Source organism: Oryx dammah, unplaced genomic scaffold (assembly GCF_014754425.2).
Source record: "Oryx dammah isolate SB20612 unplaced genomic scaffold, SCBI_Odam_1.1 HiC_scaffold_21, whole genome shotgun sequence".
NCBI classification, from domain to species: Eukaryota; Metazoa; Chordata; class Mammalia; order Artiodactyla; family Bovidae; genus Oryx; species Oryx dammah.
In genome coordinates this window covers 20,302,427-20,327,664 of record NW_024070205.1, presented here as the reverse complement: position 1 = coordinate 20,327,664, position 25,238 = coordinate 20,302,427, and the positions used below count along the sequence as shown (strand labels likewise).

General features: G+C 38.1%; 1 protein-coding gene across 2 annotated transcripts in view; it reads left to right on the top strand.

The window, feature by feature from the left end:
* Positions 1-25,238, top strand: part of SOAT1 (sterol O-acyltransferase 1) — a 67,834-nt gene that overhangs the window by 16,487 nt on the left and 26,109 nt on the right. For both annotated transcript variants that reach the window (XM_040263890.1, XM_040263891.1), the window contains one exon: positions 11,202-11,260. In XM_040263890.1, coding sequence (XP_040119824.1) covers positions 11,202-11,260 — 59 coding nt within the window. The remainder of the gene's footprint in view (positions 1-11,201; positions 11,261-25,238) is intronic.

Here is a 25,238-nt window from a genome sequence, read left to right as displayed (position 1 = left end):
TAAAACTGACTGGTCTAGGTAGAGCTTTCATCAACTAAGTAGATTGAGAATACATTTTTTCCCCTTAGGGTAAAACCAAAACATGTTTGTTTTAGAAAGTGCAGATAAACAGAACTTCGTGTGTCTATGATTTTTTCCCTTGGCTGTATTGTTTTTATTTATTTATTTTGGCTGTATTGTTATTATTTATTTATTTTGGCTGAATTGGCCCCATCAGGCAGCATGCAGGGTCCTAGTTCCCTGACCAGGGATTGAACCTATGCCCTCTGCAGTGAAAGTACAGAGTCTTAAGCACTGCACTGGCAGAGAAGCCCCTAGAAATTGTTTTTAGGTCAGTGGGAATAAATGCTGGTAAAATTTTTGGGCTGAGTATTGCCCAATCACCTTCCGGAAATATTGCACTCCCAGTAGCAGTATGAGAGTGCTTATTTCTTCAGCCTTTCTTCAGTCATGGATGTTATCTCCTTTTGAACAAACTATGGCATTTGAGAGATGACAGATTCTACTTTACTTGAAAAAAGGCTTTGTACAATGAGGCGTAATTACCAGCAGCAATAAAGTTATTGAATATTAATTAGTACTTTTTATAGCTTTTACGGTCAAAAGAGTGAGTTAACAGTCCTGTGTTAAAAAAAGGAATTAAATAAATACAGTGACTAAATGGTATAGGAGACCACCTGCAGTGGGAGTAGGGGACCACTGCTTTAGAATGGAAGGGAGTATCTCACAGAGGAAGTAGAAGTTCACTTTGAACTTTGACGAGGAGACTGGGAAGGGGCTCTTAAGAAATCCAGGTAGAAAGGATTGGGTTTCAAAGGCATAGAGTTAAGACTGTACAGTGTTATGTGTGTGGTGATTTGTTCGCTTTTGGAGAGGACTGTGGGGTGAGAAGGTAGTTCAGAGATGGATTTGTGGTGTTTTTATTTTTCTTTTATAGACAAGAGGACAAAATTAGAAAGGCAGAAGGAAATCAGAGGATAGGGGTTGGAGTCTTAACTAACTGTATAAGCAGTCATTGACTCACTGCTTACTGGGTTGGTTCGGTTAGTGAATAGGTTGTTCAATAAAGTTCTTGGTGAAAATGAAAAATATGTTTTATTTTTACTTAAAACCGAACAAACTTCTTGGCCAACCCAGTACCTATATGGATGACTTACAGCCGTCAGACATACTTAGATTTTTTTTTTCTTAGGCAAAACCAAGGGGAGCAGCTGTTAAAGCATTCTTTCACTAAGTTCAGGAAGGTATTCGTTTATCTTCTTGCTGATGGTGCTGGCAGCTCTCTGTCGCAGATCCTAAAGTAGATTTAGGAACTCCCTGCTGTATCTACATCGGCTGGGAATTTTTTAATCTATGACAAACCTTCTCACATTTCTATTAAAGTTATCTCTGTTGATTTTAAAATAAGATTATATGATATTGTAAAAGTTTAATGGTAATAGGACCAATTTCTCTCATTGTGTATATGGGCAATCCATACAGTTGATACAGGTGTGGTGACAAAAAATAAACCAAAGTTAGCTCTGGTTGAGTAGTGTAGTTCAGGGTTATTTCAGTTATAGGGTAGAAATATGTTTATAGCTTAAAAATGATAGACCAGATGAGATTGGTATGTCCATTTATTGCCTTTGCAATTTACCTATACTATACCTTTAAGATTTCAGTCTGTTGTCCTCATGATAGATTGGGGCTATTTCCTCTTCAGTTGTCCTTGTTGAAGAAGTAAAAACAGTTTGATTTAATTAAGAAACAAATGGCTGAACTGGGCTTATTAATTTTAAAATTTGAAATAATGTATGCTCTTTTTAAAAATCAAATATTGTAGACAGTTATAAAGTAATAATTCTTCCCTTAAGTAATCATGTTTTGCTCTTCTGTTTTTTCCTACTTGTGGGATCATATTTAGGATCTTTTCTGCAATTTGCTTTTTCTAAACTTTTATTTATTTATTTATTTTTTAAACTTTTAAATTCAATGTATGTAAGTAAAATTGTCTTAAAAGTATCTGTGTAGCATTTCTGTTGCACAATGAAAATTCCTCAGTCCAGCTTTTCGCAGCCCCATGGATTGTGGCCTGTCCATGGAATTCTCCAGGCAAGAGTACTGGAATGGGTACTGTTCCTTTCTCCAGGGCATCTTCCTGACCCAGGGATCAGACTGGGTCTCCTGCATTGCTGTTAGGTGCTTTACCATCTGAGCTGTGAAAGAACCCTGTTGCATAAATTCTTAGTAATTTGACTTGTCCCTTTTGGGTGGACGTCTGGGTTGCTTCCACAAATTTAGATTATAAAAAGTGCTGCAGAGAACATCCTTGAAACCATGTCCTTGCTTACTTGTACTTGTGGGATACATTCTTTAAAGTGAAATTGCAGGATCAAAGAGTTTTTTCTTTTATAATTTAGATATTACTGTCTTTCTTAAAAATGTTATACCAGTTTATACTGCTATCTATATTGTTTCTCTGTACTCTTGTTAATATGTCATGCTAATCTTTTTTTAAGCTTGCTAATTTGAGGGGTGGAAAACAGTATCATATATAGCATAAATTTGTTCTTATGACTTATGAGGCAGAAAACTTTTTCCATATATTTACTATATTTTTTCTTCAAAAGCCCTGTCCATTATTTTTTGCCCATTTTTGTTCCCTATCAGATGGCTGTTATTTTTCTTTTGTTTTTGTGAAGAGTTCTTTCTATATTAAGGAAGTTACTCCCTTTGACTATCATGTACTATGAATATTTTTAACTGTTTATCTTTTGACTTTGCTGATAGTGTACATGTTTAGTTTTTATGTAATCACATAACTCTTGTATTGCTTTTAGATGTCTTGTCATGCTTAGAAATCATCCAAGATTATGAAAAATGAAAAAGGAAAATGGATGATTTTTTTTTACCTTTATGGGTTTTTTTAAGATTCAAATATTTGATCCATCTGAAATTTATTTTTAATAAGTGAGCTGGGATCTAATTTTACAGTTTTTTGAAATGGCTACTCAGTTGTTTCAACATTATTTATTAAATCTCCTTTTCTGTATAATACTTATCACCCTCCTTTCTGGTTCAGATTCCATTTCTCTGCAATAGTGTAGATGTAACTAGTAGAGAATTTTGAAAGGTTTTTTGAGGTCAGTGGAGCAGTAGAGGATTTAGATGGATTATACTTTTTTTTTTTTTAATCTCCCCTTTTGCTTCTAAGATTGATAAATAATTGGTTCTTTCAATGACTACTCCTAAACCCATCCATCCTATGGACATAGAGATGGCTTTCCCATGATGGTTTTAGATTATATATATCTATGTGGAGAGCAAGGTAAAGTTGGGATGAAGGTCTTCTGTGGTATAGTCAATGAGAATTTTTTAGAAAATAACCAGGATTTTAAAATGAGTTTGAACTTCTCTAGGAAGTAAAAACATGCTAGTCAGTGCCTACACATTAGCTAATTCTGTACTTTGCCACAAGGATTCAAAGAAAACACCAGCTAAAAGAAGTGAAACTTGAAAAATGGTTATTAGTCACTACTTTTTACTCCTTAGTCATCTATAAGAATTTAGTCACTATAAGTAGCACTTGGTTTTGTAAATTGTAACTAATGAATTTTTAAAAACTTTTTACTTTGTATTGAAGTATAGCCCATCAACAATCTTGTGGTAGTTTCAGGTGAACAGGGAAAGGATTCAGCCATATGTGTATGTGTGTGTGTGTGTGTGTGTGTGTGTGTACACACACACACACATGTATATATATACGTATATATGTATGTGTATATATATACACGCACACACACATACACACACACACACACACGTATCCATTCTCTCCCGAGCACTCCTCCCATCCAGGCTGCCACATAACATTGAGCCAAGTTCCAAGTGCCACACAGTAGGTCCTTGTTGGTTATCCATTCTAAGTATAGCAGTGTGTACATGTCCATTCCAAACTTCCAAACTATCCCTTCCCCTGATTGAAATTTCCCCCGGCAACCAAAAGTTTGTTCTCTATAAGTTTGTGAGTCGGTTTCTGTTTTGTAAGTAAGTTCATCTGTATCACATTTTAGATTCTACATACAAGTGATATCATAGGATATTTACCTTTCTAACTTAGTATGATAAGCTCTAGGTCCAATCATGTTGCTGCACATGGAATAATTTCATTCTTTTTTATGACTGATCAAATTTTTTTCTTCCTGATCTCTATGGCTAGAGATCAGAAGATGGGTTTTACTTCAGGCTCATTTATTTACTGGCCATAGGACTGTGGGCAAGATGGTTAGTGTCTTTGAATCTTATTTCTTTGTTTGGAAAATAGAAATGAGACACTAGCTATCGTTTATTTATTTGTTTATTTCTGGCTGTGCTGGGTCTTGGTTGCTGCACGGGCTTTTCTTTAGTTGCGGTGAGCAGGGGCTACTCTCCAGTTGCCAAGCGTGGGCCTCTCTATACAGTGGCTTCTCTTGTTGCAGCTTCTGGGCTCCAGAGCACAGGTTCAGCAGCCGTGGTGCATGGGCTCAGATGCACCTCTGCATGTGGGATCTTCACAGATCAGAGATCAAACCATGTCTCCTGCATTGGCAGATGGATTCTTTACCACTGAGCCACCAGGGAAGCCCCTAGCTATCTTCTTAACCTACTGCTGCTACTGCTAAGTCACTTCAGTTGTGTCCGACTCTGTGCAGCCCCATAGATGGCAGCCGACCAGGTTCCCCCGTCCCTGGAATTCTCCAGGCAAGAACACTGGAGTGGGGTGCCATTTCCTTCTCCAATGCATGAAAGTGACAAGTGAAGTTGCTCAGTCATGTCCGACTCTTAGCAATCCCATGGACTGCAGCCGACCAGGCTCCTCCGTCCATGGGATTTTCCAGGCAAGAGTACTGGAGTGGGGTGCTATTGCCTTCTCTGCTTATCTCACTGGATTGTTATAAAGAATAAATATGATGAGGTATGATCAATATTTTATAAATATTGAAATTTTGCAGCAAGTTTTTTTTTTTTTTTTGGTCCTACCATGTGACATGCAGGATATCCATTCCCCAAGCAGGGGTTGAACCCAGGGCTTGTCAGTGAAGGTCCAGCATCCCAACCACCAGGCCTCCAGGGAACTTCTTGCAGCAAGTTTTAACGAGGATGAGGATTTGGAAGTTTGGAGACCATAGTGACTCTAGAAAAGGAGGAGTTACAAAAACAGGTTGGGGATGAATTACTAGTGAGAAAGTGAAGATGAAAGTGTAAATCACTTTTCTAGGACATTTATTAAAAAGAAAAGAATAGCATGGTTGGGTCACAAAAGATGAGTTTCATTGGAAAATGAGCTGCCATTTGTTTCCAAAGGGCACTGTTTGCAAAATTTCAGTTATTTTTAATTTTGCCATTATCTCTGTACTGTATTTACTATTATAAAGATCACTGAACAGTCCTCCTCCTAAGCAGTAAATTCTGTGAAGTCATAGGCTTGTTTCAGTTACATATTTGTTTCTAAAATGTTAAGTAAACATGTACTACTTGACAAAAATTCACAGATTTGATTTTGAGTACCACTGATGACATCCATATCATAATTTCAGCAAAATTTTAAAGACTACATTGGCTCTGAGTGTAATGTGGGTGATATAAACTACTCAATGTGTTGAATGATTTGAACAGTTTCTCAAAAGACATATATAGGATCAAGGCAATAGTTTAAAGGGTTAGTCTTGAAAAAGAGATGGGCTTTCTCTGACACAGGAGTAGTGGAGAAGAGGATTAAAGATAGTGAACATTAGAAAATACAAGACATTTTAGGAGTTGGTACCTAAAATGATCAATTGAAGGTAAGGCTACCTGGTAAGGCTGGGACTTGAAAAAGGTGGAAAATGTTTGGATCTATGCTTGTGATGGATGTTATAGAAATTCATCAAGAGGCAAAGACAGATACTACATTTTTTATTGCAGGCCTGGTTAAGACTTGACAGCATCAGTTTATATAGTGGGCCTATTTTCTATATTATTTCTGCAAGGTGTGGCAATTCAAAATCAAAAAAAGCAGATAGGCAGTATCTGGGATTGGGATATGGCTTGGCAGGTCCAGGAAAGTGGTGGTGCTGATGAGGGAAGGATGGAAATAATGACAGAGGGTTAGTAACTCTCGGCTGGGTAAGAAAACTGGGAAAGCAAAAGAGTAATTTCCATCAGAAGAAAACCTGTTTCCTTACATTTCTTTTTAGAGCAATGAAATCTTTTCTAGAAATTGTCCAACAGACTTCTCATGTCTCGTTGGCCAGAACTAGGTTATAAATTATGCTGTCTGCCCTTTGCCTCTTTGTTCTTTTCTACCCTACTTAGAGTCCATAGCGTCAGCCCCCCAGGGCACAATCCAGTGGCTCCCGTGCCCTCTTGTTTCTGGCGGGGTTTGGTCATGGTTGGGTTGGACAGCCCTGATAGGAGATCCAAGGGCAGAGAGTAAGGAGTGTTTTTGTCATGTCAGTTTCCTGTGGGCTGGGTAACCATCACTTCTGTTCAGTTCTTTCCAAAGTGTTCTCTTTGACTTTCCTTGGCTTTTCAGGATAGTAACAGCTTTCTGGTTGTATGTTACTAGCCCTAAAATCTATACCATCTTTTGTTGTTTTTCTTAAATTTGTTGACACATGTATAAAACAGTTCCTTCTAAACTGTTTTCAGTAACTGTAAGTGGGCCATCTCTAATCACTGAGTACTCATGCCTATTCTTGAATCATCTGGCAAGGGGAATGAGACAAATGCCCTTGTGAGGGAAGCACCAACCTTGTTCACCATAGTCACATGAGATTATCAGAAGTAACTGTGCATGTATGTCAGCCAGACTTAGAGTAAATTTAGCCATCTAGAACAGAAGTAGTCAGACACAACCACTTTCATTCATTTATGCCTGTAGTGCTTCTGGACCGTATGGCCCCCAAAGCCTCTCTGGCCCATTACAGAAGAAAATTGCTGATACCTGATCAAGGACTATACTGTTCAGTATGGTCCGGTTGAACACTTGAACTGTTGCTAGTCTGAACTCATTTAATATAGTTGTAAAATACATACCACATTTCAGACTCACTTGCATCTGTTTTTACTTTTTCATGTGGCTCCTAGGACATTTTAAAGTACATATGTGGTTCACATTTATATATCTGTTGGACAGCTTTGATGTAGAAAGTAACTGGTAACCTAGAAAGTAAGGAATTAAAAGCTGCCCTTTAGTAAAAGCCTCTATTTAATACAGTAGGGCTTCCTAGGTGGTGCAAGTGATAAAGAACCCACCTGCCAATGTGGGAGACGTAAGTACAGTATTGTAAAGTTGAGAGAGCTTGGCACCTAGAGGCATTTGACTCATGGTCAAGTCCCAGAAGACCCAAGTCCTTACAAGTCTTCATGCTGTTTCCATTGCCTGACATAATCCTAGTACCTGTTCACTGTGATTTTTCCTTATCATTTGAGACTCAGTTCAAATATCAAATATTGACTTCCTCTGCAAAAGCTCACTCCACCCTTATGATTCCACAGCCCTTCTGTGTATTGTAATTATCTGTGTTTGCATATTTCTCCTGAGATCCTAAAGGAGGAGGCAGTTGAAATACATGCCTAGTACCCTGTATGTACTGGGTTTTCAGAGGATTTTTACATCGTGAGTGAATATATAATTGAATGAACAAATGAGTTACTAATTTAATAAGTTTGGTTATTAATAAGTCTTTTCCTTCTGGGTAACACTGGCAATAAATTTGCCCTAGTAATATGAGTATAGGGTTTTACAGGAGTCAGATTTAGTGAAAAGTTGTGAAGCAGCAGCCCAGGTAGAAAAGAATAACTTTCTGGAGCTGTTTAGTGTAGGCTCCATTGCTCTCATTTCCATTTTAATATCAATTAAAGTATTATAATAGCACGGTACAATAAATAATCTTTTATTTAACATAAAGATTATGTATAGTACAATCTCTTTCTCTTTTTACAGGTGCTAATTTTAGGAAGGTCTTCATCAAAACTGGTTCAAATTAGATTTTTGATACTTCAGGGAGTGCGTTTTTAAATATTCAGTTCAGTGTCGTAGATTCTACAAGTGTGAGGTAGTATTAATGAAGATAAATGTTGCGAGCCTGACTTCTTAGAAATCAGTAGGTTAGGAAAAAAAAATCGAGAGTAGTGTTCTTTAAGGATTTATCTTTGGGTCTACTAGTAGGTATTAGCAGTTAATGATCAGTTAACAGTGATATTAATGATTTAGACAGATACTTCAGACACTGCAAGACACTCAGTCCTTGCTTATCACTACTTCAGAGTCAACATTTTAGAAATTTAGAAACCTTGAGTTTACTCAGGTGGTTGATTGTCTATATATAGGTCTTTAAATCATTGGATATTTGCTTTTATGGCATTATTCTTTTGATTTTTATGACATTTAAGTTTTGGTGGATAGCAGGAAAGTAAATTTTCTTCTGAATGTTATATGAGGTTAATTTTAAGGTGAAAGAAAATTAATTTAAAATTTTTCTCTGACTTTATATAACTTTACTGTCACTTGGAGTAGGGCCTTCAGAGATTCTAGTCTAACTGGGAAAAACTTTCCCAGCTTTCCAATCTCTTGACTCATCAAAACCAATTTGAAATGGTGGTGATGTTATTTATGGATAGACACATTCCTTTTGGAAGTGATGCACAGTAGTGAGAATAAATCTTTGGTGTCTTCTTCCCCATCTCCCTGTGGTCATTAGTTGAAGGGAAGAAGCTTCTGTATTCATTTATTTATGAATCCATGGTCTGATCATAGATAGTAGAGAGCTGCTACTGCTGCTGCTAAGTCACTTCAGTCGTGTCAGACTCTGTGCGACCGCATAGATGGCAGCCCACCAGGCTTCCCCATCCCTGGGATTCTCCAGGCAAGAACACTGGAGTGGGTTGCCATTTCCTTCTCCAGTGCATGAAAGTGAAAAGTGAAAGTGAAGTCGCTCAGTTGTGTCCGACTCTTAGCGACCCCATGGACTGTAGCCTACCAGGCTCCTCCATCCATGGGATTTTCCAGGCAAGAGTACTGGAGTGGGGTGCCATTGCCTTCTCTGAGTAGAGAGCTAAATAAAAGTATTTTTTACAACTGATAGAAAAATCAAGTGGATATTTGTTTCACCTTCGTATTTCTTACCTAATAAGGTATCAATTTGATAATATCTTCAAAACTCATCTGTCCACTCCCAGTGCCATTGTTTTGACTTATGGCAGTATTAATTTCTTGTCAGGATTTATTGCATTTCACTTCTGTGATCCTTTCTTTTCTGTCCTGTCAGAGTGGACTTTTCTAATATCAGATCAGTAACTCTTGTGCTTAAAAAATTCTTAATTTCCTGAAAGCTGTTATGATACAGACTGTTCACAGTATGACCTCCAGCCTCCTTCCCAGTTATAAATTCCACCATTATCAACAATTAAAGATATTACTGCACTGCCTTCTGGCTTCTTCTGTTGTTGGAATTGATGAGTCAATACTCAGCATAATTGCAGTTCTCTTGAAAGTGATATTTTCTTTCTTGCTGCTTTCAAGGGCCTTTTGTAGTTTGCTTTAAAATATACCTCTGTGTAAAAGATAAATTAAAAAAAAAAAAACTCTGTATTATACAGTTTTACAATCATATATCTTTACCCAGCTTGGGATTCTTCGCTCTTTCTTTGAGGACTGGCATTTTTTAACACTTCTGGAAAGGTTTCAGCCATTATTGCTTCAAGTTTTTTCTCTCATTTTAGGGCTTTTATTAGATATATTTTGGACCTTCACATTCTCCATGGCTTTTTTTCCAAGTTGATTATTGTGAAAAGATATAAATAAATAGAGGATTAAATAAGTTTTATTTCAGACATAAAAATAGAATAGTAGACCAATAAAATTGATGTAAAAGACTGTGTAAGACATGCAGATATTAACAGTATAATAAATGAAAACAGTATGCATAATGACTCCATTTTTATAATATGTATATTTATAATATTTAATATTACTATTTGATACTTACCAAAGTAAAAGAACAGATGATATTTACCAAAATATTAGTTACTCAAACACCATAGGGTGTGGGTGATTTTGTTAGATTTTTTTGGGGGGCAGGGGGTTTGGATTTTTAAAATTTTTCTATAAATGGGAACAGGGAGTCTGTTCTCATTTCTCTTGTGTATTTACCTAGGAGGTGGAATTTCTGGCTCATACGGTAATAACTCAGTGTTTACTTTTTGAGGAAGTTCCAGAGTTTTTCAAAAGCACTACATTCTCAGCAGCAGTGTGAGAGGGTTTTAATTTCTGCATATCCTGGTCAAAAGTTTTCCTCCTCACTTAAACTGTTTTATTTGTACCAAGTGGTTCCACTCTTACAAACTTCATTTTTACAAGTATGTAGTAACACTTCTCTAATTGTATAATGAAACAGTTGTCACATCCAGTCCCTGAAATAGCTAGCACTCTTCTCAAAATTTCGTGCTGGTACAGCTCTTTCTAGCTTTACTGAGATAATTGACATATAACATTGTATAAGCTTAAGTGTACAGTGACCAGCACTTATAGCCATCCTACTGGGTGTAAAGCAATATTTGTTTGTGGTTTTGATTTACATTTTCTTGATGGCAATGATGTTGAGCATCTTTTCACATGGTATCAACCATTTGTGTATCTTTTGGAGACATGTCTGTTCAGACACTTAAATTGGACTGTTTGTCTTTTCCATTGAGTTGTAAGAGTTGTTTACGTCTTTTGTATGCGGGTTCCTGATCAGATTTGCAAGTATTTCCCCTCTTTTGTGTCTTTTAACTTTCTTGGTAATATCCCTTGGAGCAGAAAAGATTTTTAAAAAATTTTAGTGAAATCCAACTTATCTGATTTTTCTATTGTTGCTTTTACATTTTACTAGTCATAGTTACAGGATCCATTCAGATAATCTAATTTCCTGTTATTGTCAGAATTGGATCTTGTAGCATCTTATGATTAATACAGTTGTAAGCATGGTATGTACCTATAGTAGTGTTTTTTTTTTTTTCTCAGCTTACCATTTTTATGTATAAATTTCCTTCTATTTATATTGCCAATGCTTCCTTTTTAAAAGTTGTGTTATGTTTTGTGGTTTTACCAAAGTTTGTACTTGTCATGTTTTGCTTGTTTTTTAAGTTCGTGATTTAAATAATGGTGATGGGTAGCTCTCCCATCTACTTAAAAATTACATTTTTTCTTTACTTAGGTCGGGTTGATTTAAAACAGTTGATATCAAAGAAGATACAGTTGACAGCAGAGGCAGAGGTAAGTAATTCTCTCTTCCAGAAACAAAAATGTAGAGTTTTAGAGTAAACGGTTTTATTCAGTGCAGTTTTTAATGCTAAACTGTTTAAAGAACTATTTACTTTTCTTACCAGTTGACTTTATCCTGTGATGAACAGGATATGCAGACAACACCACCCTTATGGCAGAAAGTGAAGAGGAACTAAAAAGCCTCTTGATGAACGTGAAGGAGGAGAGTGAAAAAGTTGGCTTAAAGCTCAACATTCAGAAAACTAAGATCATGGCATCTGGTCCCATCACTTCATGGGAAATAGATGGGGAAACAGTGGAAACAGTGTCAGACTTTGTTTTTTGGGGCTCGAAAATCACTGCAGATGGTGACTGCAGCCATGAAATTAAAAGATGCTTACTCCTTGGAAGGAAAGTTATGACCAACCTAGATAGCATATTTAAGAGCAGAGACGTTACTTTGCCAACAAAGGTCCGTCTAGTCAAGGCTATGGTTTTTCCAGTGGTCCAGTCTCATGGATGTGAGAGTTGGACTGTGAAGAAAGCTGAGCGCTGAAGAAGTGATGCTTTTGAACTGTGGTGTTGGAGAAGCCTCCTGAGAGTCCCTTGGATTGCAAGGAGATCCAACCAGTCCATTCTGAAGGAGATCAGTCCTGGGTGTTCATTGGAAGGACTGATGCTGAAGCTGAAACTCCAATACTTTGGCCACTTCATACAAAGAGTTGACTCATTGGAAAAGACCCTGATGCTGGGAAGGCTTGGGGGCAGGAGGAGAAGGGGATAACAGAGGATGAGATGGCTGGATGGCATCACTGACTCGATGGACATGGGTTTGGCTAGACTCCAGGAGTTGGTGATGGACAGGGAGGCCTGGCGTGCTGCAATTCTTGGGATCACAAAGAGTCGGACACGACTGAGTGACTGAACTGAACTGAACTGTGATGAACAGGAAAATAAGATCTACCATCTTGTCACTCTGCCTAAGAACCAGATTATCACTTTTTTCCTCTGCTGTCATACATCTTTCACCAGTAAAAGTCAGTTTTAGTGAACATGGTACAGTTAATGCTTGTATAAGTGCTTGTGTAGGTACTTTATGAAAGTATCTGTCATGGTTCATAGTGAATAATGGGCCTTCAATAAACATTGAATCTGAAGCTAGAGATTCCCTGTTAGGGATACAGAACATATAGAAATAATCAATTTGCAAACAACATTAAGAGATTTCAGGGAATTCCTTAGTGATGCAGTGGTTAGGAGACTCAATGCTTTTGCTGCTGTGGCCTGGGTTCAATCCCTGGTCAGGGAACTAAGATTCTGCAAACTGCTTAGTACAACCAATAAGTAAGTAAGTAAACAAAGACCTTTCAGGCAAGGGAAACAGTTCTACAAGTTTGAATGCACCAGCACCTTCAGGAAATCTGGAGAACAAAGAACACTTAAAAAAAATGAAGGACTTCTCTGGTGGTACAGTGGATAAGAATCCGCCTCCCAGTGCAGAGGACATGGGTTCAGTCCCTGGTCCAGGAAGATTCCACATGCTTCAGAGCAACTAAGCCGGTGCACCTCAACTATTGAGCCCATGTGTTGCAACTACTGAAGCCTGTGAGCCTGGAGCCTCTGCTCTGCAATGATGAGTAGTCCCTGCTCATGGCAACTAGAAAAAGCCTGCATATACTAACAATAATCTAGTGCAGCCAAAAATAGTAAATTAATTCATTTAAAAAAATCAACTACTATGTGTGCCTGAATGTAAGTTGGCTTCAAATGCAAGGCTCCCTATCTCCCAGTAAGAAGATTACTTCCAAAATTGATTAGCCAACCTGAATATATAAATGTCCAGTGATGTAGATGAAATAGCCCTGTTTTCATTTATTAATCAGTCACGTGTGCATGCATGCATATACACATTTATATTGTTGTTTAGTTGTTAAATTGTGTCTTTGTTATCCCGTGAACTATAGCCTGCTGCCTCCTCTGTCCATAGGGTTTCCCAGTCAGGAATACTAGAGTGAGTTGCCATTCCCTACTCCAGGGGATCTTCCCAACCCAGGGATCAAACTCCTGTCTCCTACACTGGCAGGTAGATTCTCTACCACTGAGCCACTCGGGAAGCCCCCTAAAAGGGGGGTCTGCCTTGTATTTGGCTCAGCCAGTGAAGAATCTGCTTGTAGTTCAGGAGACCCAGATTTGATCCCTGGATTGGGAGGGTCCCCTGGAGGAGGAAATGGCTACCCACTCCGGTATTCTTGCCTGGAAAATTCCATGGACAGAAACTGACTGGCTATAGTCCATAGGGTCGCAAAAAGTCAGACACGACTGAGCAACTAACACTTTAACTTTTTTCACTTATGTGCATTTATATAGAATACTTTAAATTTAGATATTTTTATCTTATTTTGTAAAACAGTATATGTAAGATAAAACCAGATATGTAAGATAAGCAGGGCATAGTTTGAGCAGAGGTATGGAAGTAAGCAACTTAAACTGTATCTTGGAAATGACACTTGATTGACATCTGTGCCCCTGGTGGGATATGATAAGAAAATAAAATTTGGGCCATATTGTAAGGCATTTTTTTCCTCTGCCTTCATGCCCTTATTCATGAAGCTCAGCGTAAAATTTTCTTTAACTTCCTACCTTCATCAATCAAAATCCTCTGTATTCTTCAAATTCTCACTCAAATGCTGGTGCTTCTGAAGTTTTCTGAAACCCCAGCTTGAAATGTTATCCGTCCTACTTTATACGTCTAAGTTCTTAGTTTATGCCCTTAGCCTATACTCTATAATTGTTATACACTGCTTTGTTCTGAATGAATCACCAAAATTCCTTTGGTGAACTTAACAGGCAGTTTAACTTAGGAGTGTTTTGATTGGCAATTTGGTATCAAATGAGATTGAACATCTTGCCGTTATTAACGAATTGGAATGTTTTTGAGGGAGATGTATTAGGAATGCTATACTGATATCAAAGTTGAAGAAACTATTGAGTTTGAAGATGAGACCACATTGGAAGCTCCTGTAATATTTTTAATAGTCTAGTGACTAAACAGGGGCAGGGAGGAGAAGGTAACCCATTTAGAAGTCGTGTTGTGTGCTAGGTCTTAAACTAGGTGTTTTATATATGTAACCTTATTTACTTAAATTCTCCCTTTCATAACAATAATGTCTAACTGGTTATATTTTTTTGTTGTTTTCTTTTATTGGTTACACTCACTAATGTGAAATGACCTTTGAGATGGCAGGTACGTGAATATTTTTCAGAGCCATGAAATTTATTTGTTCTTTTCCCTTGTGGGTCTTAGAAATAATTTTAAAGATAAATGAAAATAAAGTCTTTCTAGTCATTTGTTATTTGGTGTCATATTCCAATCCAGTTGGCACACTTTTCCCTTAATGTTTAAAGTGAGAACACTGGACTAGTTATCTACAAGCTCCCCTTCAGCTCTAAGAGTATGTATTATTGTCTGTGTAGCTAACTTAAACTTTTGCTCCTAATTCTCTACTTCCTATTGTAAACAGAATAGATAATCTATAGATTGTATTGGGCAACTCTTTCAGCTCCATGTATCTAGAGTTGTCAGATGTAAATACAGTACACTTGGTTAAATTTGAATTTCAGACAAACAACAGATAGTTTGTTAATCATCATGCAACATTTGAGACATAACCTAGTCTCAAAGTTAGTTGTTTATCAAATTCACATTTGTTCTTGTTGCTTAGTTGCTAAGTCGTGTCTGACTCTTTTGTAATCCCAAGGACTGTAGCCAGGCTCCTCTGTCCATGAGATTTCCCAGGCAAGAATACTGGAGTGGGCTGCTATTTCCTTCTTCAGGGGATCTTCCCAACCCAGGAATTGAACTTGTAAAGATGTTAAGAAGATTGTCAAGCAAACTCTTTAGTCCTAAGGGAAGAGAAATGAGAGAGATGATGGCATTAGTGGGTTGAACTGATTGAATTTCTTAGTCACTTCTAGATCTAAATGCTGTCATAAAAAACTTCGAAATACTCAATTAAAAAAAATCTGGTGCTAGTGGGATCATATGGCATTGTGTAACTCTCAGTCATGACCTTTTAAAAGCCTTGTAATTGTGTTGTAACAACCCTTTAAAGATCTTGTAACAGTCCAGTTCAGTTCAGTCACTCAGTCATGTCCAACTCTTTGCAACCCCATGGACTGCAGCACGCAAGGCCTCCCTTTCCATCACCAACTCCAGGAGTTTACTCAACTCATGTCCATTGAGTTGATGATGTCTTCCAACCATCTCATCTTCTGTCGTCCCCTTCTCCTCCCACTTTCAGTCTTTCCCAGCATCAGGGTCTTTTCAGATGAGTTGGCTCTTTGCATTAGGTGGCCAAAGTATTGGAGTTTCAGCTTCAACATCAGTTCTTCCAGTGAACACCTAGGACTGATCTCCTTTAGGATGGACTGGTTGGATCTCCTTGCGGTCCTCTGAAGAGTCTTCTCCAGTACCACAGTTAAAAAGCATCAATTCTTTGGTGCTCAGCTTCTTTATAGTCGAAGTCTCACATCCATACATGACCACTGGAAAAACCATAGCCTTGATTAGATGGGCCTTTGTTGGAACAGTCCAAGGGAGATTCAAATGATTGGATTAGAACTACATTCTCTGCAGTAATAGAGAAATTAGCTATCTTTAACACTGTTTTTTTTTCTCTTGGTTGCAAATAACAGAAACCTACTTTCCCTTATTTAAATATAAGAGAAAGTATATTTGAAAGATTAATGTATGTCATATAGTCCTAGGAGAAGTTGAACACTTAGACTTTGGAAAGGGTGTTTAATGGCAAGAGTTCAGCTACTTCTGAATTTTTCAGTTAATAAGGTTTCCAGTCAAACTTTCTAAGCTCATGAGTTTCAGGTCTATGAGTGAGAGAACTGAAGTTTGTTCAGAAGGGCAGGGCCCTATGGCACCACCCTAACCTAGACTTCGGGTGCCTGTTCTCACATTGGAGGACAATTTCCAGAGGAAATTGAGTATATTGAGAAGAGAAAAGAGGATATCTTTACTATTGATATTTGTAGAACTTTTATCAGTGTACATGATTTTATAGGGGAAATGTTAGGTCTAATGTGAAAATTGGAAGGGATGAAAACTTACTTTCTATTTCTACTTCTTAAAAATATACATTTATGTTTAGCTTGTTTCTTGTATACCATTTCTAGTCTTATTTTTCACATCAGTATCTAATGCAGCTGCTTGGCCATTAAAGGAGCAATCCATAATGAATAGGACTGAAATGGAATGTCTACAGATGAGTACTCTTCTTCACACTTTGATTTGTTTGAGTAAACTAAAGAAGTTTTTGGATAGTCCCAGTTTATTGATTTGTTGGCAGACTGCTAGAAAGACAGGTCTAAGTGTTTTCTGCCTAGAAATTGACTGATCATTTGTATAAGTTGAGGTTATCTTGTACTGTAAGAGTAACACAGTTCAGTTCAGTTCAGTCGCTCGGTCGTGTCTGACTCTTTGAGACCCCATGAGTCGCAGCACGCCAGGCCACCCTGTCCATCACCAACTTCCGGAGTTCACTCAGACTCACGTCCATCGAGTCAGTGATGCCATCTAGCCATCTCATCCTCTGTTGTCCCCTTCTCCTCCTGCCCCCAATCCCTCCCAGCATCAGAGTCTTTTCCAGTGAGTCAACTCTTTGCATGAGGTGGCCAAAGTACTGGAGTTTCAGCTTTAGCATCATTCCTTCCAAAGAACACCCAGGACTGATCTCCTTTAGAATGGACTGGTTGGATCTCCTTGCAGTCCAAGGGACTCTCAAGAGTCTTCTCCAACACCACAGTTCAAAAGCATCAATTCTTTGGCGCTCAGCCTTCTTCACAGTCCAACTCTCACATCCATACATGACCACTGGAAAAACCATAGCCTTGACTAGATGGACCTTAGTCGGCAAAGTAATGTCTCTGCTTTTGCATATCCTATCTAGGTTGGTCATAACTTTTCTTCCAAGGAGTAAGCGTCTTTTAATTTCATGGCTGCAGTCACCATCTGCAGTGATTTTGGAGCCCCCAGAAATAAAGTCTGACACTGTTTCCACTGTTTCCCCATCTATTTCCCATGAAGTGATGGGACCAGATGCCATGATCTTAGTTTTCTGAATGTTGAGCTTTAAGCCAACTTTTTCACTCTCCTCTTTCACTTTCATCAAGAGGCTTTTTAGTTCCTCTTCACTTTCTGCCATAAGGGTAGTGTCATCTGCATATCTGAGGTTATTGATCTTTCTCCCGGCAATCTTGATTCCAGTCCAGCGTTTCTCATGATGTACTCTGCATAGAAGTTAAATAAGCAGGGTGACAATATATAGCCTTGACGTACTCCTTTTCCTATTTGGAACCAGTCTGTTGTTCCATGTCCATTTCTAACTGTTGCTTCCTGACCTGCATATAGGTTTCTCAAGAGGCAGGTTAGGTGGTCTGGTATTCCCATCTCTTGAAGAATTTTCCACAGTTGATTGTGATCCACACAGTCAAAGGCTTTGGCATAGTCAATAAAGCAGAAATAGATGTTTTTCTGGAACTCTCTTGCTTTTTCCATGATCCAGTGGATGTTGGCAATTTGATCTCTGGTTCCTCTGCCTTTTCTAAAACCAGCTTGAACATCAGGGAGTTCATGGTTCACATATTGCTGAAGCCTGGCTTGGAGAATTTTGAGCATTACTTTACTAGCATGTGAGATGAGTGCAATTGTGTGGTAGTTTGAGCATTCTTTGGCATGGCCTTTCTTTGGGATTCGAATGAAAACTGACCTTTTTGGCAAGAGTAAACATCGACATTCTAGGAATCAGCGAACTAAAATGGACTGGAATGGGTGAATTTAACTCAGATGACTGTTATATCTACTACTGTGGGCAGGAATCCCTCAGAAGAAATGGGGTAGCCATCACGGTCAACAAGAGAGTCAGAAATGCAGTACTTGGATGCAGTCTCAAAAACGACAGAATGATCTCTCTTCGTCTCCAAGGCAAACCATTCAATATCTCAGTTATCCAAGTATATGTCCCAACCAGTAACGCTGAAGAGTAACACAGGATGGACCCAAATAATTGTGACTTAAACAAGATAGAAATACATTTTCCTCTCATGGGAATGATCTGGAGGTGAGAGTTCCACAGCTGGTATAGTAACTCTGGTTCCTTCCTCCTCCCTACCTCACCATTTGTAGGCCATGACCCATTTTGTCATTGCAAGTGGCTCTAGCCATTTCATTTGAGATTCAAAGAACAGAATTGATGTAGGGAAAGAAATGGGGCAAGGAACAGGTACCAGCTGTCTTTTAAGGAAGTTTTCTGGAGGTTTGGTCAAACCAATTTTGCTTGTATCTCATTGGCAAGAACTTAGTCTCCTGGCCACACCAAGGTGCAAAGGGAGACTGGGAAATTTATTTATTCTGGGATTTAAGTGCCCAGGTAGCAAATTAAGGGTCCTGATACTAAGGAAGGGGGTGGGAAATGATAGATTGAATGGTAACAGTCACTGTAAAAACTGTCTATTGTAGTTCACTACCTCTGGTCTTCTGATCATTTCTTACCTTCTTCTGGCTGTGTACATTCTTCTGTTTCCCTTTCTGCCTCTTCTTATTTTATTTAAATACATAAATGTGTTAGTCTTTAGTCTTCTTGGAACCTTGAGAAAGTTCATTGTTCTTTATGATTTCATCACTTATTTACAAAATGAGGAAATGTCCCTCCCATATACTGCCTTTGGGAATGTTCAGTTCTGTGAACAACACATACTTGGTCCCCTGGTCTGTCAGGTACTACGTTAGGAGCTGAGATTTTGGAGAAGTCATTTCTCATGCTAGCTGATAATACTACATATAAAATAGAAGCAAGAGGAGCAACAACTGAATTAGATGCCTTTAAAGTGTTCATTGAAAGCTATAAAGTGAGGTTACTGTTAGTTGGTATTTGTGATAAGAAATTATGTGATGTTAGAGCTCTATTGAAAAGATTACGGTTACTCTCTGTTTTATAGTTAATGAGAATCCAAAATATCAAAATTAGTAATGTTCTGCATATCACTGATTGAGGTATTTTCTTTTCAAATATTTGTTTTCTTTTTTAGTGCCAAAGAAAAATCAGTGGCATATTAAGAAAAAAGAAAGCACAAGGTTTAACAGATTTTATTTTAATGTTATGATACCATATGACAACAGGAGGATTGTTTTAAGAACAGGAGGAATGTATTTTCTTAATGTGGGTTTTAATTTATACGAGACAAAGTATAAAAAGGAAACACAACCCATATACCCATCACTTGGAAATAATATTTTGGTTTATTTCCTCCCAGTAATTTGTTTTCTTTCTTGTATTGTACATGCAGATCCAAGTAGACACATGTAGGCATTTGTGTCATAGATACACTGGCAAAATCAGCATCAATTTATATAATCAGTTTGTGTATTTTCTTAACATCATTTTGTGGGCTTTTTTTGTGTGTGTTAAAATGTTCTTTGAAAATGTGATTTAAAAAAATGATGGATATATCATTTGGTAACTACTGGGGATGTAGTTTTACTCCTTTCTGATTTTCTGGCATTTAATAATGGCTAATGAAGTGAAGGAGGTAGGCAACGATGATGAGAAGCAGTACAATATACTATTTGGATGGTTAAGATGAGGGAGCTACCTAAGTAGCTTGGGGTTAAAAAGTGTGTTTCAGGTCAGTTTAGGCTGATAACAATGTAATATCAAGAATATTAGAGTCTAACTTAAGTTGGGAGATAGCCCAGGATGAATCTCATTTTCAACAAAAAAGGGATTAAAATTCAGAGCTCTGATTTCATTAGTTCCTGGTTTATCTTGAACTTTGGCTTCCTTATTAAGGACTGTGTAATAGTTATACTCAAGACTTTTTTTTTTCCTTTGGAGGAGGAGTATATTACAATGCACTACTTAGGACTGTAAACTTCTGCTAAACAACACCTTTTTACTGTATTACCTGTCATTTTCAGGCTACATGTATGTACACCACTGACTTTTTAGGTTTTACTTTTTTGACTTACATTAATCATATAGAAAAAAATATTTTTTTAATCATAGAAAATATTTTATATAAAGTATGGTGGAAAGCAATATAATGTAATGTGAACTTAGGTCATAGACTGGAGTTCTGATCCTAGTTCTGTAGCCTACAAGTGGTGACCTTGGGTAAGTCACATCACTTGACTTGTTCAAGCTTAGATCTCTCATGTGTAAAATAGGCATTCTGTTACATACTTCAGAGATTGTTTTAAGACTAGAAATAATACATAAAAGCCCCTTAGAAAGTATCTAGCATAAAGCAGTCATTTAATTAATAACAGTCATTGCAGGCAATAATAATGATTTTTACTCCCTTCTACTTAATAGTTTCCACAAAGAAGTCAGGGCTATGTGTTATTATTTTTAGTATCTACTTTCTGCTTTATATTAATAATAGACATTGAATAAAGTGAGCAGTTGTATGAGTAAGAGTTTTGGTGGCAGGAGTTGATTTCAAAAACTTAGGAAATGTGTTTATCACCTATTGTCTTGGCGATCGCTTTGCTAAGAGCTGGCTGTACAGTGGTTAACAAATAGACATAGTTTTACAGCCAAGTGGGGAAGGTAGACATTAAGACACCAAAAAAGAACTATATAGCGTTTCAGATTGTATTAAGTGCAGTGATGAAAAGAATAAGATGCAGTAACTTTAGAGTGAATTGTCAGGGGAGACCTCTCTTGGAGAGTCAATTTAAACACTGTATTAACCTATTTTATTCTACTGGCTTTGCATGAAACGGTCAGGTTTCTGGTTCCATGCCACTGTGAGGGTAAAAAGATTCTCTGTGCAAAGCCAGGCAGTGAATCAGAGAAACAAATAATTCATGAACTAGTGATATGATATTATGGAGTCAGAGTATAATTTATTTTTAAATTTCTTTTTTACTTACTAAGTTACCATTTTATTAGAAAAGGATATAATAACTCAGGAACAGCCAGCTGGGAGAGATGCACAGGGCAGATATGGGGAAACGACGCAGAGCTTCCATGCCCTCTGAGAGTGCCAAGAATACAGTGTTTTGTGCTCTGTGCTCAGAGCATATATTTTCACTTGGTGTTTCTTTCTCTCAGCCTACTTTTCTTTTCATGCCTCTGTAACCGTTATTTTATCCAAAAACAACCCTACTCTTCTCATTTTAAGATTCAGTCCAAAGTAACCTCTGTTTGGAAGGCTTTTTATTGTAGAAGTGTTCTCCTTCTAAAGTGCAAATCGGAATATGTTTGTAAACCTTGTGCTTATTAAAAAATCATGGTTTCTAGTTGTCCTTAGAATAAAATGAAAAATCCTTAAAATGAGTGAATTCTCTGGCAGTCCAGTGGTTAGCACCTCTCACTTTTAACTGCTGAGGGTGCGGGTTTGATCCCTGGTTGGGGAACTAAGATTAAGATACTACAAGTGGTGTGGCCAAGAATAAAATCTTAAAATGGCTTAAAGGTCTGTCATGAAGGAGACCCTGTTTGCTTCTCCAGCTTCATCTCTAATCACTAGTGCGTCTTCACTGTGTTCTAACAATAGGGTCTTCATTTCATGGTGGTTATTCCAGATTATTAAAATCTTAGAGGTTGTCTTCATGAGCTGCTTGTTTTAAAAAATGAGGTTCTTTGATAGATTAGAAAAGCAAGGTGCTTAGATAGTTTCTAGTTAATGGTCTGCCTCCTTCCATCATCCTTCTGTCTATCTGTTGTGCTGGGACAATCATACTACGTGGCTGGCTGAAATGACTGTTAATAGGGATGAGATTGAGAAGATAAATTAGAAAGCCTATAACCTTCAGTCTCCTTTTCAGATTATTGATAGACATTTTTAGACAGATTTATTGTGGTCATGTTTTGAAATGCCTATTAAAACCAATTTCATATAATAGAAGAACTCAGAAGAAGGCTGAAGTGGAACATTCCTTGTACTATGTTTTTCTGTATTCCCTCTTACAAAAGGAATGACAATAATAAGCAGTCACTCTTTATTTTTCACCAGTACTTGGATATGTGAAAGAAGGAGGCTAAAGAAACTTAATAGTGTCAACAATAGAGTTCTTCCTTATGTCCCAGTGGCAGCAGCTTCTATCAACTTTAATTCCTCAGAGAAAGAGGACAAAGCTATTGTTGATGAAAAAAATGGAAAAGTCTTGTTAAAAAAGAAATGAAAACTTTAATTCGAGCCAAATTGAGGACTATAACCTGGGAACAGCCTCTCAGAAAGTTCTAAGAACCGTTCCACCTATGAGAGGTCATAGATAGTTACATTTTGAGTCAGAGGCTATGCATTAAATGACATTATTGACAGCTTACACAATCCCCATGGAAACTATGGGTCATTGGGGCCCTTTACAAGATTAAGAGGGAAGGTTATCTCTGAAGGAATTGTGACCCTTGAGGAGATTAGGAAGGTATGTTATCTCCTAAGGAGGTCAGATTAATGCAGGTGCATAATATATGCTAAAGGGGAAGGAGGAGGTTTGGACAGGCAGAGAAAAAATTTGTCTTGTCTTGCCATAAAATACCCATTTTATGTCATCAGCATTAAGAAATGCCTTTATCAAATCCAAGTTTATGTGCCTGGTATACTATGAAACCATACAAACTGAAATATTAGTGTTTAGAGCAGAGAAAGGTTTATTGCAAGGACCAAGCAAGTGTTACTCAAAAAAATGGGGTTCACTCCCTCCCTGGTGGGTGTTTGTTGAACCAAAAGACACAACCAGGGCAAAGAACGGGAGAGTGATTTATTACTTGGAAAATTCTGGGGGGTCTTTCCCAAAACAGTGTCCCTCCAACAGTGAAATTGGGAAAGTCTTAACTTAAGGGTACATGCATACTCATGAAGGGGCTTGAGCTGAAGAAAATTCAGCATAAAATTGGGCCAGAGGTCAACAGAAGCTTTAGTTGATTGGAGGCCAACATTATGATTCCAGCTTCCACCTTGGTGAGGACCTTAGTTCCTGCTGAACTGGAAGATTTATTATGTATCCCTTGAGGAGAAACTAGGATTGATTAATTGCTGAACTGTTGTTTTTTGACTCTTTTTTCCTTTGTTCCATGCATTCCCTTACTTCCTTTAATGTCCTTAATTACTGAGACCTGTTCAAAGGCAAGCATTGTCACCAGGCTTAGATAACAAAGTTTCTTAAGGCCAAAAATGGCTTCTCTTTTGTCAAGAAAACCATGTCTAGTTTCTTTCTCAGGGGATTCTGTACTGTACCTGCCTGCACAAGGAGAATGTGTGGCTCATGCTCAAAAGACCTGAACTCCTGGTGGTTTTCAGGGAAGAATTTTTAAAGGCAACTTTTGGGGTGACAGGGCAGCATTTGGGGAGATATCTATAGAGTGTGTAACTTTCTTCTGATTGATTGGTAAAGAGGTAACAGGGTGCTATTCTAGGAATCTCAAATCAGCAACCTTCTGGTTGGACCAGTCTGCACTGTGAGCCTAAAGTTACCATCTTCCACCTGGAATTGTTTCTGAAGAACAATTTGAAGATATGTATCTGTTAAGTGTTGAATAGGAGCAGAAGTGTTAGTCATTCAGTTATGTCTGACTCTTTGTGACCACACAGACTGTAGCCTCCCCAGGCTCCTTTGTCCATGGAATTCTTCAGGCAAGAATACTGGAGCGGGTAGCCATTCCCTTCCCTGAGGGATCTCCCCGACCCAGGGATCAAACCTAGGTCTCCCACACAGCAGGCAGATTGTTTACCATCTGAGCCATTATATCACTCCTCAGTATATCCCTTGAGGAGGAACCAGGATTCTGTTTTAGTGTTGAACTATGTATCTTGACTGCTTTTTCTTTGTTTCTGCATTGTTGTTGTTGTTCAGTTGTGTCCAACTTTTTGTGACCCCTTGGATTGCAGCACTCCAGGCTTCCCTGTCCTCCACTATGTCCCGGAGCTTGCTCAAACTCATGTCCACTGAGTCGGTGATGCCATCCAACCATCTCGTCCTCTGTCATCCCTTCTCCTCCTGCCTTCAGTCTTTCCCAGCATCAGGGTCTTTTCTAATGAGTTGGCTCTTTGCATCAGGTGGCCAAAGTATTGAAGCTTCAGCATCAGTCCTTCTAATTAATATTCAGAGTTGATTTCCTTTAGAATTGACTGGTTGGATCTCCTTGCAGTGCAAGGGACTCTCAAGAGTCTTCTCCAACACCAAAATTCAAAAGCACCAATTCTTCAACGTTTAGCTTTCTTTTTTTTTTTTCAATGTTTAGCTTTCTTTATGGTCGAACTCTCACATCCGTACATGACTACTGGAAAAACCATAGTTTGACTGTACAGACCTTTGTTGGCAAAGTAATGTCTCTGCTTTTTGATATGCTGTCTAGGTTGATCATAGCTTTTCTTCCAAGGAGCAAACATCTTTTAGTTTATGTGTTTCTGCATTAGTAACATCTAATTAGTATGAATCCATTCTTTGGAATGCAGGGAAGGTTTAGGAGGCTCAAACCTTTTCCCTGCAGACAAGAAACAGGGAACACAGAAAGGCTTTTATACCTGGAAGGGCCCCACAGGGTCCTGCTGAGTTTCACTTCCACTGAAAGAGTAACTCAGAATGTAAAAGTGAGTTAAGTTTGTTTCAGGAACCTTATTCAGGGGCCCTGAAGCCCAGGAAATAGTCTCTCAGTGACTCTTAGGGGAGTGTTCAAAAGAAGCAGGTGAGAAGTCAGGAGATCTGTACGTATATATGTGATTTTTGCCTGGAAAAAAACATACAGTCAAGCACAGAAAGATTACTGCCAATCAGCTTACTGTCTAGGAGTCTGTATATCCAAAACACAGAGTTTTTCTCCATTCTGAATTCCCCTGAGGGCAGCGGGGGGCTGTGGATGGGGCGACTGCACTGCCTGTGGCTTATGGTGGGCAGCATTCTTTGTTTACAGTAAAACTTTTGGAGTATGAGGGGAAAAGGAAGGTGATTGAGAATGGTCTGATTGCCAAGGAG